General features: G+C 42.0%; 1 protein-coding gene across 1 annotated transcript in view; it reads right to left on the bottom strand.

Annotated features, from left to right (window-relative positions):
- Nucleotides 1–3,012: 3,012 nt before the first annotated feature.
- The window catches only part of LOC125045726 (alkylglycerol monooxygenase-like), a 16,368-nt gene continuing 4,380 nt past the window's right edge, over nt 3,013–15,000 (bottom strand). The window contains exons 2-6 of the mRNA XM_047643157.1: nt 6,311–6,459; nt 5,642–5,911; nt 5,090–5,241; nt 3,749–4,000; nt 3,013–3,364 (exon numbers count right to left, since the gene is read on the bottom strand). Coding sequence (XP_047499113.1) covers nt 3,092–3,364; nt 3,749–4,000; nt 5,090–5,241; nt 5,642–5,911; nt 6,311–6,459 — 1,096 coding nt within the window. The 3' untranslated portion in view covers nt 3,013–3,091. The remainder of the gene's footprint in view (nt 3,365–3,748; nt 4,001–5,089; nt 5,242–5,641; nt 5,912–6,310; nt 6,460–15,000) is intronic.

Raw genomic sequence — 15,000 nt, 5'->3', positions numbered from 1 at the left:
GTGTGTGTATAATCATGTATATACATACATACACACACACACACACACACACACACACACACACATATATATATATATATATATATATATATATATATATATATATATATGAACCGCATTCATGTTGACACATGTAGAAAAGGTATGAATGAGAATGAATATTTTCACAATACAAGAGATGCATTTGACCGGTTTTCGATTAAATCTTCGCCAGAAATACATACATCAAGGGAAATACAGAGTATCTAGATATCAGACATGAGCTGGCGAACCACCTGACGACTGTGACCTCCCACTCGTTGTCCGTATAATTGCTGCCGCGACCTTGGGTAGTTTGAATCTACCCGACGCTGTGTTGATGTTATTCTCCGTCGCGATGTAAGCAGCTTCCATAATTTTTCTTTTCTGCCTGTTTTGTCCTCCATGGACTATTTTCGCTTCCTTGCAATTGGGTAGATGTTCGTTGATCCTGGTGCTGAAACCACGGCCTGTTTCACCAAAGTATGTTGTATCGCCTCTGCGGCAGGATATGCGATATGCAGCACTGTTAGGGTTGCTTTCGGGCTGCTTTTTGTCCCGTATCATGTCATGTACCTTTTTCCCGGATGTGCTGACGATTCTCACTGAAGTATCTGCTGATCGCCTGGGAAATGTTACACGGCGGTAATACGAGAAAATCATTAGAAGAAGGTGCAGGGTTTGATCTTGTGAGTATACTCTCCGCCTCTGGGATATTTATGTTTCATGAAGGAATTGATTATATAGGCAACCTCATCCTCAAGAAATTCGGGGCTGCAGATCCTCAGTGCTCTGAGGAAGAAGCTGATTACAACGCCAGATTTTATGAAGAAGATATCATCGAAACCGGTCAAATACATCTCTTGTATTGTGAAGATATTCATTTTCATTCATACCTTTTCTATATATATATATATATATATATATATATATATATATGTATATATACATATATTAATATATATATAAATATTATATATATATATACATGTATGTGTGTATATATATATTTATATATAACATATATATGTATGTATGTATGTATATATATTTGTGTATATGTGTGTGCATTGTTATATTGTTTTTTCTCAAAATCTTCATTAACAGTCCTGCCTCTTGTTCCTTTCTTTGTTATTTTGGTTCTTTCGTTTCCTTGTCATTAGGCCCTTTTTTGAAAACCATCATCTCCTTTTCGTTTCTTTTTATTAATATGCTTATTTAATCTATTGACTCATTCATTTTTTAATCTATAATTTTTTTTTTATATATTCCTATGTTAATTCACTTATTTATCAATACATTTCTGAATATCTTTGTTGCTTCGTCATTATTTTCATAAAAAAATATTCTTAGTAATAACAATAATAATAACGAATATAATAATGGTAATGATTATGACAATAATAAGGAGAAAATAAGAACATTCGTGAAGATAATGATACAAATAGTAATAATGATAATAATAGTAATGATGAGGATGATTATAATAATGATAATAATAATTTTGATGATAGTGTTAATAACACCAATTCTACTACTACTACTAATACTAAATAACAACAATAATAATAATGATAATCACAATAACAATAATAATAATGATAATAATAATAATATTAGCAACAATAATGATAATAAACACTGATAAAAAAAGTATCATAATGATACTACTAATCATCATAATAATGACACCTTACAGATTATGTCACAAACCATTATTTACTCATCTATTGAAAAAAAAAAAAAATCTGCCGCATCAACATCTGAAGTCATTACTTGCAAATCAGGCTTAAAGGCAAAACCCCGGTTAAGGTAGGTTACATAAAACGATGTTTGTGGATTCCAAAAATCTTTAATTATTAAAAGAAAATACACGTAAATGTGCTAGGCATCGAAGGCCATACAGCGTTTGGATAAAGCATAGTGTCGAAAAGTGTAAAGGAAAAAAAAAGAAAGAAAAAAAAAAAAGAGAGTTTATGGTTAGGATAAGTGGGAAGAAGAAGAGGATTAAGGACAGAAGAAGGGGAAGAAGAGAAAAAGGAAAACGAAAGAGGGAGAAGAAAAGACCATGAAAAAATAAATCGAGGCGAGGGCTGACCCCCCCCCCCCCCCCACGACAACAACGAGCAAGGGATAGGGTAAGAAAAACAATAAAACATTTAGTCATGTATAAAGAAATACTTAAAATTAATATGCAGATTAAAAGAAATTTCAGGCGGATAACTCAGGGCTTGAGGTGGGTGGGTGGGGGTGGGGGGGGGGGGAAGCAATATAAAATGTAGTCTTGTATAAAAAAAAAATACAAAAAAATACTCATAGTTAAAATGCTGATTAAAAGAAATTTCAGGCAGATTATAAAACTGTATTGATAATAAAAGACATTAAATTTACATATTCCATCATATTAAAAAAAAAAGTACGTTTTCGATCATGCTACATATAAAGGGAAAAAATACAGACAATAAATGCAATATAAAGTTTTTATTCAGTCATACCACCTTGAGGAAAACAAATATTCACCCGTAAAGCTAAAAAAGAAAAAAAAAAAGTAAATCAAATAAAATAAACTGGATTATTCCAAAGGGTAAAATATCCATTGGATAATTCTACCTGACGGAAAATGGCTTAACATCTATCATTGTATCTAAAGTATATAAAACGTCGATCACTCCACCCAAAGGAATAAATGTATTTGATCATTCCACTGAAGTAAAAAAAAAGTCTGTTGGGTAATTCCACATTGAAGTGGAAGAGAAAAAAATCCACTCTATCTTTCCACTTAATAAAGAGAAAAAGTCTATTCAGTCATTCCACTAAATAAAGTCTACCCGACCATTCCACCTCGAGGGGGAGGGGAAAGTCTATTCAAATCATTCCACTAACGAAAAAATAATCTCCATCATTCTACATATTGAAGAAAAATCTATTTAATCATTACTCTAAAAAAAAAAAAAAAAAAAAAAAAAAAATCTCGATCATTCCAATAGCAAAAAGTCTATTCAACCATTCCACACGCACTAAAAACCTATTGGATACTTCTACCTCGAAACAGACACGTAAATCGATAGATAAATCAATCTTCCTTGACAATTTTCACGGGCGCGCGAAGGGCCCTGAGGCTCATGACCGTCCAGAAGACAGCGCTCATGGCGAAGCAGAGGACGAGGGCGGCGTCCACGGGCGGAGCGCTGGTGACGGGCGTCGTGCGGGCGTAGAGCAGGAAGGCGGCGCAGCGGGCGGCCTCCAGCAGCGGCGCCCAACGAAACCCGTCGAACATGGAGCCCAGGACGCCCATGGTGAGGAAGATGAAGGCGAGGAAGAGGGCGGCCGTGTACCAGGGAGACACCTGTTGGGGGAGAGGAGTGCGATTTTGGATGAACGTATTTTGGTGTGGAGGAAAATCTCGGCGGACACAGACACACACAAACTCTCTCTCTCTCTCTCTCTCTCTCTCTCTCTCTCTCTCTCTCTCTCTCTCTCTCTCTCTCTCTCTCTCTCTCTCTCTCTCTCTCTCTCAAACACAAACCTGGACATACGCAAACCTACATTCATAAACACTTACACATACGCACACACAAATACTCATATATATGTGTACTTATGTGCTTGTACGTGTGTAATTCGAATATAACGTACATCCAAGAGCCTGTATACATGAAAACCATCTTTACTAAAACAGCAGTTAGTCTAAAACACTAGAAAACAATATGATGAACATCCATCAACCTACCTTCAGATGCACGAGGAGGATCTGCTGCGCCCCGAAAGCCAGAGTGAAGTGCAGAGCCGTGTAAAGCATGAACCACGCGGGCATCTGGGGGTCGTACTTCCCCCGGGGGGCCCTGACGTCCGGGAAGCCGTCGGGGTCCCCCAGGCGAGGCGCCCCGGGGACCCAGCCGGGCCCGTAGAACACCGCCCTCAGGGAGTCGCCCCAGCTGCTCATGCCCCGCGCCTTCTCGTAGATCTTCTCGAGGTAGAAGAGCTGGGGACGAGAGCGAGTGTTAGACGTTGTCCAGTTTGGTCCTTTCAGTCACACAGTTAAGGCGCGCGCACACACACACACACACACACTTTAGTAGTGAGTGTGTATCCTTCGCTTAAGATATAGCCCTAGTGTAGAACACATTACTGTTTTTACCGCTAAAAATATGCAACTTAAAACCTAGGCCAGACTTAGAAATTATTATTTTTTATATTAACTAGAACCGCGTATCTTAAGCGGAGTGCCTCGGTGCCTACGAGTGCCAGAAATCCAGCTTCCCATTTAATTCTCTCAAAATTTCTCTTCCGGGTTTGGTCCATCTTGACAGGCTTCAGATCATTCCTTATGGTGCAATAGCTAGATAATAATATTTTATAAACGTTTAGCATAATAACAGCCTTTAAAATAATCACAGACTAATAATCATAAATGTTTAAGATAATCAGAGATTTTACGATAATCACAAAAGTTCGGATAATCACAGACAACGATAATCATTAACATTTCAGGGAATCACAAACGTTTCAGATAATCAAACTTGTTTTAAATAATCATAAACGTTTCAGATAATTCAAAAATTAAAATAATCATAAACGTTTCCGATAAAATCATAAACGTTTCAGACAGTCATAAACGTTTCGAATAATCATAAACGTTTCAGATAGTCAAAAATGTTTCAGATAATCATAAACGTTTCGGATAAATATAAACGTTACAAATAAGCGATAATCATAAATGTTCCAAATAACCATAAACGTTTCAGATAATCATAAACGTTTCAGATAATTATAAACATTTCAGATAATCACAAACTTTTCAGATAATCATAAACGTTTCAGATAATCACAAACTCTAAAATAATCACTAACTTCGAGATAATCTTAAACGTTTCAGAAAATCATCATCAGCGAAATCTGGGCAAAGAACGTTCCAAGTCTGGTTCCCTTAGTTCCCCGGATGACGTGCTTGGATCTGACCAAGAAAGCGAGTATCAATTCATCCCTTGCTTTTCGACCCAGAACCAGAGACAGCCAAGAGAACTTCCACTTTAGCCCTCATCTGCCACATCACCAACAGGGCTGCCCTTACCTCGTGCCAGACCCCATTCAGGGACTGCGGCTGCTCCACGAGGCCGTAGACGATCTCCTCGTCCTCCTTCTCCTCCTGGAAAGTGCCGAAGATCCTGTCCCAGATGATGAGGAGGCTGCCGTAGTTCTTGTCGAGGCACCACTTGTTCGCTCCTGGAGAGAGTTGTTGGTGGGGGTTTAGTTTCAGGAAAAAGGGGGGGGGGGACACAAATTGGCAACTCATTCTTGAGTTTTGGTGGATTCCGATTCGCCAATTTCTGTTTTTTTTTTTTTTTTTCTTTTACCTTGGCATTATATTGAAAATATTCACAAAAATTATTCCGATCACATATCGGAAAAGGTTGGCAGACCGTAGAAAGATTTACGAACAGGAGTGAGAGATTCCACTGTGTTATATATTTTGCCGTGGAATCTTTCATACCTCTTCTACAATCAACAAAACAGGGACACACAAAATCCACAATAATTACAGAAACAAAAAAGCACAAACAATGATAAAAATAAAATAGAAAAAACATAAAAAAAACTCTGCATATCCCAAAAAGTGACCAACCATGATGCACGCGATGGTGCGACGGCGTGTTAAATACCCACTCCAAGGGCCCCATCTTCCTAACGGCCTCGTTATGGACCCAGAACTGGAAGAGGTAATTGAGGCCGAGGTGCACCATGACGGAGGAGATCGGGAGGCCGAGGAGGGCGAGGGGCTGGTAGAACCCGAAGTAGGTGAGGCGCTGGAACATCGAGAGGCGGAGGCCCGTCGGGAGGGTGTAGTCCTCGGAGGAATGGTGCACCTGGTGGGCGGCCCACAGGAGGTTGATCTCTGGGGAGGGACGCTGGCCATGAATAGCTGCGTATTGTATGTATTATATCTGTATGTATGTATATATATGTATGTATACACACACAGTCACACGCACACACACACACATATATATATGTCTGTATATGTATAAATGTGTGTGCGCGCGTACGTTTGCAAGTATGCGTGTATGTATGTTTGTGTGTGTGTGTATACCTTTACATGATTAAACGGACAAACAAATAAAATATCCCTATTTTGAGACGAACCGCCGTGGACCCTGTGACTTATTACCGAAGACGCCTCGAGTATCACTAACATAAACAAACCAATAAAAACAACCGTACGTACGTACCTACACGCGGATACGTCCTTCCGTAAAAAAAAAAAATCCCCAAATCCACATAAAAATCCACCCACCGTGATTCGCGCGGTGGACCCAGTAGTAGACGAAATCCACCATGAAGAAGGCGATCCACCAACTGGCAGCCGAGTCCCAAGGAAGGTCGAACAGACGGTACTTGTACAGCCACTCGTACCCGACCAGCAGAGCCGTTTCGGACGCGAAGCTGGAACGAGGTGGGGTAGATGCACGGGTGGATGAACAATGTGGATGATGAAGGGGATGGAACAGTGTGGATGGTGAAGATTATTGGAGGGTTGGGGGAGATTTGGGGGGTTGGGGAAGATTATTGGAGGGTTGGGGGAGATTTGGGGGGTTGGGGAAGATTATTGGAGGGTTGGGGGAGATTTGGGGGGTTGGGGAAGATTATTGGAGGGTTGGGGGAGATTTGGGGGGTTGGGGAAGATTATTGGAGGGTTGGGGGAGATTTGGGGGGTTGGGGAAGATTATTGGAGGGTTGGGGGAGATTTGGGGGGTTGGGGAAGATTATTGGAGGGTTGGGGGAGATTTGGGGGGTTGGGGAAGATTATTGGAGGGTTGGGGGAGATTTGGGGGGTTGGGGAAGATTATTGGAGGGTTGGGGGAGATTTGGGGGGTTGGGGGAGATTTGGGGGGTTGGGGAAGATTATTGGAGGGTTGGGGGAGATTTGGGGGGTTGGGGAAGATTATTGGAGGGTTGGGGGAGATTTGGGGGGTTGGGGAAGATTATTGGAGGGTTGGGGGAGATTTGGGGGGTTGGGGGAGATTTGGGGGGTTGGGGAAGATTATTGGAGGGTTGGGGGAGATTTGGGGGGTTGGGGAAGATTATTGGAGGGTTGGGGGAGATTTGGGGGGTTGGGGAAGATTATTGGAGGGTTGGGGGAGATTTGGGGGGTTGGGGAAGATTATTGGAGGGTTGGGGGAGATTTGGGGGGTTGGGGAAGATTATTGGAGGGTTGGGGGAGATTTGGGGGGTTGGGGAAGATTATTGGAGGGTTGGGGGAGATTTGGGGGGTTGGGGAAGATTATTGGAGGGTTGGGGGAGATTTGGGGGGTTGGGGAAGATTATTGGAGGGTTGGGGGAGATTTGGGGGGTTGGGGAAGATTATTGGAGGGTTGGGGGAGATTTGGGGGGTTGGGGAAGATTATTGGAGGGTTGGGGGAGATTTGGGGGGTTGGGGAAGATTATTGGAGGGTTGGGGGAGATTTGGGGGGTTGGGGAAGATTATTGGAGGGTTGGGGGAGATTTGGGGGGTTGGGGAAGATTATTGGAGGGTTGGGGGAGATTTGGGGGGTTGGGGAAGATTATTGGAGGGTTGGGGGAGATTTGGGGGGTTGGGGAAGATTATTGGAGGGTTGGGGGAGATTTGGGGGGTTGGGGAAGATTATTGGAGGGTTGGGGGAGATTTGGGGGGTTGGGGAAGATTATTGGAGGGTTGGGGGAGATTTGGGGGGTTGGGGAAGATTATTGGAGGGTTGGGGGAGATTTGGGGGGTTGGGGAAGATTATTGGAGGGTTGGGGGAGATTTGGGGGGTTGGGGAAGATTATTGGAGGGTTGGGGGAGATTTGGGGGGTTGGGGGAGATTTGGGGGGTTGGGGAAGATTATTGGAGGGTTGGGGGAGATTTGGGGGGTTGGGGAAGATTATTGGAGGGTTGGGGGAGATTTGGGGGGTTGGGGAAGATTATTGGAGGGTTGGGGGAGATTTGGGGGGTTGGGGAAGATTATTGGAGGGTTGGGGGAGATTTGGGGGGTTGGGGAAGATTATTGGAGGGTTGGGGGAGATTTGGGGGGTTGGGGAAGATTATTGGAGGGTTGGGGGAGATTTGGGGGGTTGGGGAAGATTATTGGAGGGTTGGGGGAGATTTGGGGGGTTGGGGAAGATTATTGGAGGGTTGGGGGAGATTTGGGGGGTTGGGGAAGATTATTGGAGGGTTGGGGGAGATTTGGGGGGTTGGGGAAGATTATTGGAGGGTTGGGGGAGATTTGGGGGGTTGGGGAAGATTATTGGAGGGTTGGGGGAGATTTGGGGGGTTGGGGAAGATTATTGGAGGGTTGGGGGAGATTTGGGGGGTTGGGGAAGATTATTGGAGGGTTGGGGGAGATTTGGGGGGTTGGGGAAGATTATTGGAGGGTTGGGGGAGATTTGGGGGGTTGGGGAAGATTATTGGAGGGTTGGGGGAGATTTGGGGGGTTGGGGAAGATTATTGGAGGGTTGGGGGAGATTTGGGGGGTTGGGGAAGATTATTGGAGGGTTGGGGGAGATTTGGGGGGTTGGGGAAGATTATTGGAGGGTTGGGGGAGATTTGGGGGGTTGGGGAAGATTATTGGAGGGTTGGGGGAGATTTGGGGGGTTGGGGAAGATTATTGGAGGGTTGGGGGAGATTTGGGGGGTTGGGGAAGATTATTGGAGGGTTGGGGGAGATTTGGGGGGTTGGGGGAGATTTGGGGGGTTGGGGAAGATTATTGGAGGGTTGGGGGAGATTTGGGGGGTTGGGGGAGATTTGGGGGGTTGGGGAAGATTATTGGAGGGTTGGGGGAGATTTGGGGGGTTGGGGAAGATTATTGGAGGGTTGGGGGAGATTTGGGGGGTTGGGGAAGATTATTGGAGGGTTGGGGGAGATTTGGGGGGTTGGGGGAGATTTGGGGGGTTGGGGGAGATTTGGGGGGTTGGGGGAGATTTGGGGGGTTGGGGGAGATTTGGGGGGTTGGGGGAGATTTGGGGGGTTGGGGAAGATTATTGGAGGGTTGGGGGAGATTTGGGGGGTTGGGGAAGATTATTGGAGGGTTGGGGGAGATTTGGGGGGTTGGGGGAGATTTGGGGGGTTGGGGAAGATTATTGGAGGGTTGGGGGAGATTTGGGGGGTTGGGGGAGATTTGGGGGGTTGGGGAAGATTATTGGAGGGTTGGGGGAGATTTGGGGGGTTGGGGGAGATTTGGGGGGTTGGGGAAGATTATTGGAGGGTTGGGGGAGATTTGGGGGGTTGGGGGAGATTTGGGGGGTTGGGGAAGATTATTGGAGGGTTGGGGGAGATTTGGGGGGTTGGGGAAGATTATTGGAGGGTTGGGGGAGATTTGGGGGGTTGGGGGAGATTTGGGGGGTTGGGGAAGATTATTGGAGGGTTGGGGGAGATTTGGGGGGTTGGGGAAGATTATTGGAGGGTTGGGGGAGATTTGGGGGGTTGGGGAAGATTATTGGAGGGTTGGGGGAGATTTGGGGGGTTGGGGAAGATTATTGGAGGGTTGGGGGAGATTTGGGGGGTTGGGGAAGATTATTGGAGGGTTGGGGGAGATTTGGGGGGTTGGGGAAGATTATTGGAGGGTTGGGGGAGATTTGGGGGGTTGGGGAAGATTATTGGAGGGTTGGGGGAGATTTGGGGGGTTGGGGAAGATTATTGGAGGGTTGGGGGAGATTTGGGGGGTTGGGGAAGATTATTGGAGGGTTGGGGGAGATTTGGGGGGTTGGGGAAGATTATTGGAGGGTTGGGGGAGATTTGGGGGGTTGGGGAAGATTATTGGAGGGTTGGGGGAGATTTGGGGGGTTGGGGAAGATTATTGGAGGGTTGGGGGAGATTTGGGGGGTTGGGGAAGATTATTGGAGGGTTGGGGGAGATTTGGGGGGTTGGGGAAGATTATTGGAGGGTTGGGGGAGATTTGGGGGGTTGGGGAAGATTATTGGAGGGTTGGGGGAGATTTGGGGGGTTGGGGAAGATTATTGGAGGGTTGGGGGAGATTTGGGGGGTTGGGGAAGATTATTGGAGGGTTGGGGGAGATTTGGGGGGTTGGGGAAGATTATTGGAGGGTTGGGGGAGATTTGGGGGGTTGGGGAAGATTATTGGAGGGTTGGGGGAGATTTGGGGGGTTGGGGAAGATTATTGGAGGGTTGGGGGAGATTTGGGGGGTTGGGGAAGATTATTGGAGGGTTGGGGGAGATTTGGGGGGTTGGGGAAGATTATTGGAGGGTTGGGGGAGATTTGGGGGGTTGGGGAAGATTATTGGAGGGTTGGGGGAGATTTGGGGGGTTGGGGAAGATTATTGGAGGGTTGGGGGAGATTTGGGGGGTTGGGGAAGATTATTGGAGGGTTGGGGGAGATTTGGGGGGTTGGGGAAGATTATTGGAGGGTTGGGGGAGATTTGGGGGGTTGGGGAAGATTATTGGAGGGTTGGGGGAGATTTGGGGGGTTGGGGAAGATTATTGGAGGGTTGGGGGAGATTTGGGGGGTTGGGGAAGATTATTGGAGGGTTGGGGGAGATTTGGGGGGTTGGGGAAGATTATTGGAGGGTTGGGGGAGATTTGGGGGGTTGGGGAAGATTATTGGAGGGTTGGGGGAGATTTGGGGGGTTGGGGAAGATTATTGGAGGGTTGGGGGAGATTTGGGGGGTTGGGGAAGATTATTGGAGGGTTGGGGGAGATTTGGGGGGTTGGGGAAGATTATTGGAGGGTTGGGGGAGATTTGGGGGGTTGGGGAAGATTATTGGAGGGTTGGGGGAGATTTGGGGGGTTGGGGAAGATTATTGGAGGGTTGGGGGAGATTTGGGGGGTTGGGGAAGATTATTGGAGGGTTGGGGGAGATTTGGGGGGTTGGGGAAGATTATTGGAGGGTTGGGGGAGATTTGGGGGGTTGGGGAAGATTATTGGAGGGTTGGGGGAGATTTGGGGGGTTGGGGAAGATTATTGGAGGGTTGGGGGAGATTTGGGGGGTTGGGGAAGATTATTGGAGGGTTGGGGGAGATTTGGGGGGTTGGGGAAGATTATTGGAGGGTTGGGGGAGATTTGGGGGGTTGGGGGAGATTTGGGGGGTTGGGGAAGATTATTGGAGGGTTGGGGGAGATTTGGGGGGTTGGGGGAGATTTGGGGGGTTGGGGAAGATTATTGGAGGGTTGGGGGAGGTTTGGGGTGGTTGGGGGAGATTTGGAGGGTTGGGGGAGATTACTGGAGGGTTGGGGGAGATTTGGGGGGTTGGGGAAGATTATTGGAGGGTTGGGGGAGATTTGGGGGGGTTGGGGAGATTATTGGAGGGTTGGGGGAGATTTTTGGGGTCTTCTTTGGGGAGTTGGGGGATATTTGGGGTAGGTTTAGAGAGGTTAGTTGATTTGGGGATATTTTTGGGAGGTTTGTTGATTTGGGGGGAGATTTAGGGATATTTAGGGAGATTTTCAGGGAAGGTCAGGGGAGGTTTAGGGGAAATCTGGGAAAGTTTCGGGAGATTTTTGGGGGAAGTTTGGTCGTGATCTGGGGAGAAGTTTGCATAGGTTTGAAGAAATCTAGGGAAGATTTTAGATCAGATTTTGAATAAATTATTGTTTCCCTTTTATTTCTATGACAAAAGTATCTTTATTTCCTTTTCCTTTTCAAGATCGATTTGCGTTATCCGTTCCTCACATTTTCTAATCACTCATTCCAATATTTTCAAAAAATCCTGAAAAAAAAAAGAAATCCGCTGAAAATTCATTCTTTCTCGACTTCAATGACTAGGGAATTTTCTGATTTCCCAACGAGCAACGCCCAAAAAATGCAGAGTCATGACACTAACTTTTCCTTTCTTGTTGAGATAGAATCAAATTGATATCTAAATATTAATATGAATGACCTTGATACTCTTCAGTTGAAATTGAAAAAAAAAAAGTAGAAACTATATTTATGATGATGGTTAGAATGATATGAGCTCTGGTTTATTATAATTAATGTTATTAGAATATTATTGACAATGTTAATGAAAGTGATGGTTGTTATGATGATAATGATAGCAATAATGATAATAATGATTATAATTATAACAAAAAAAAAATTATGATAACAGTAATGATGATAGTCATAGTAGTAGTAGTAAGAAAAATAATAACAACAAAAAACAACAAGAACAACAAAATAATAATAATAATAATAATAATAACATTAATAATGATAATAATAAAGATGATAATAACAACAAAAACAATAATAATAATTATGATAATAATAATAATAATGATAATGATAGTAATAATGATAATGATAATAATAATGATAATGATAATAGATAATAGTAATAATGATAGTGATAATAAAGGTATTAATAAAAATGCTGCTGCTGATGATAATAATGATAATAATATTGATAATAATAATAATAATGATAATAATAATAATGATAATAGTAATAATAATAATATTAATAAAAGTAATAATAATAATAATAATAATATTAATAATAATAGTAATAATAATAATAATAATAATAATAATAATAATAATAATAATAATAATAATAATAAGGATAATAATAATAATAATAATAATGATGATAATAACATTGATAATAGTACTAACAATAATGAAAATAATGATAATAACAATAGCAACAGTAATAATAATAATAGCAATAATAATGATATTAATGATAATGATAATAACAATGATGATTGTAATGATGATAATGATAATAATAGTACTAACAATAATGATTATTATAGGGATAATAAGGATGATAATAATAACAATGATAACAATAGTAATAATGACGATAATAATAATAATAATAATAATAATAATAACAATGGTAATGATAATAACAATGATGATAATACTAATACCAATACTAATAATGATGATAATAACAATAATAAATATAATAACAATAATGATAATAATAACAATAATGATAATAATAATAATAATAATACCACTTATGTCATTATCATTATTTCAATAATCACCAAAATCATCACAAAGCACTTTACATACACCCTCCCTCCCCACGACTCTCCCAATACACACCCAAAAAAAGAATTAATAAATAAAATAAAATAATATAATATTATCACATAAATATTAATGAACAAAACGAACTCAAGACCACAACCAAATAAAGCACACTACCCCCCACCCCCCTTCAAAAAACAAGTAACGAACATATAAACAAATGAATAATCATAGACGAATATATACATAAACAATCTGCGTAAACAAAAAATATAAATAATCCTTCTACAAGCACCGAAGGATTTAAGGAAGGAAGGAAATCCTCAAAGCAACGAACAAGATCCAGAGAGTGACTGAGCTTCCATTGTCCTGAGTTTGGCTTATACGCGCCAATGGCTGCCCAGAAGGAGCCCACGGTCAAACGAACCGAAAATATCCAGTCGGGCTTGTATGGGGGGGTCGGTTCTTTGCACGCGCTGGCTTGCTTTGCTTGTATCTTTCATTTGTTTTTTTTAATAAGTTTGTTTTGTTTTGGGTCTTATATTTTGTTTGTTTGTTTTCGTGCTCTTTTTGTTTTTTTACTTTCTCTTTTCTTTCTTTCTTTCTTTTTTCTCTCTTCCTTTTTCGTCTGCTTTTTGGAGAGTTTGTTTTGTGCTATGTGTCTTTTTGCGATTTTCGTTTGAGATTCAATTTTCTTAGTTTTCTTTTTCTCTTTTTTCCTCTTTTCCTTTCTTCTTATTCGTGTTTCTTGGCTGTATGTTGTCGTGGATACGGACATAATAAGTAAAATGATTATGTAGACCTTAACATACATTTTCTTAATATTCTCTTGGTCATACAAATGCATTCTGTAAACAAAACACGAATCTCATTCGTCTTGGAACACTTTTGGCGGCTGCAATAAAGGTTAAGCCATAAACGATATAATAAAGACAATGACAACTGTTGCCTGTGCATGGCCTATCGAAATGTGTTAATTAAAAGCATAAGAAGATAAACCCAGGTCTCGTTCTTCCGAGAAAAGCCACAGCTATATGAAAGCATTTTAATAACCAAAGCTTATACTCGACTTTGTTATCTCTGAGAGCGTGCAGATTTTTAATAGAAATGTTTTGTTGTTAGAGCACGGTGATCTAGGAAAAATGTTTATGTTTTAGTGCTTGCTTCGTAGTATCTAACAGCGAGAGAGATTTCTTAGGATCACATCAGTCAGAGACGTTGAATGTCTTATATTATCTCACATTACGTAATTTGAAAAGAGAACATGTATATGTACATTATATATATATATATATATATATATATATATATATATGTATATATATGTATATGTATATATATACACACACACAAATATTTATTCTAGTACTTGGTGCAATAATATCTTCATTACTATCAATATCGCTAATGAATAATCTATCATACACAGCAGCATCAAATTCGAACTTCCCTTTTTAATCCAGTTCCAAACCGGACAGAGGCGCTCGCTCCTCACGCTCATCAAGCCGCAGTTGTTTATGTCTGACTCCGCCCACCATAATTAGGGGCGGAGTCAAAGGGAAGTGTAGCGCGACACTTCATGCCTGCGGAAAAGAGGGCCTCTGTGTCGTTTTCTATTTTAATTTATTTTTTGTTTTATCTTACTTTGTCGGTGTGTCTTTTTTATGTATATATATATATATATATTTTTTTTTTTTTTGCTTTCTTTCTAATTGCATTTTCTCTCTCTCTCTCTCTCTCTCTCTCTCTCTCTCTCTCTCTCTCTCTCTCTCTCTCTCTCTCTCTATCTCTCTCTCTCTCTCTCGCCCCCCCCCCCTCTCTCTCTCTCTCTCTATCTCTCTTTCATTTGTGGTTGATTTTCATCCACTCTCTTTTGGTTGTCTTGTTCCTTGGTTATTTTTGGGTTTTCGTTTTCTTTCGATTTCTCGTTTTTTTTTTTTTTTCTTTCTTTCTTGGTTGTCTTATCTCTCCATACCCAGATGTATATCCGTTTTCTTCTTTGATTTTACTTATGATAAGGATAATAATGGCAGTAATGATAACAAT

This window comes from Penaeus chinensis, chromosome 37 (assembly GCF_019202785.1).
Source record: "Penaeus chinensis breed Huanghai No. 1 chromosome 37, ASM1920278v2, whole genome shotgun sequence".
Taxonomy (NCBI): Eukaryota; Metazoa; Arthropoda; class Malacostraca; order Decapoda; family Penaeidae; genus Penaeus; species Penaeus chinensis.
The sequence above is the reverse complement of the archived record's forward strand: the minus strand, read 5'-3'. Positions and strand labels throughout refer to the sequence as shown.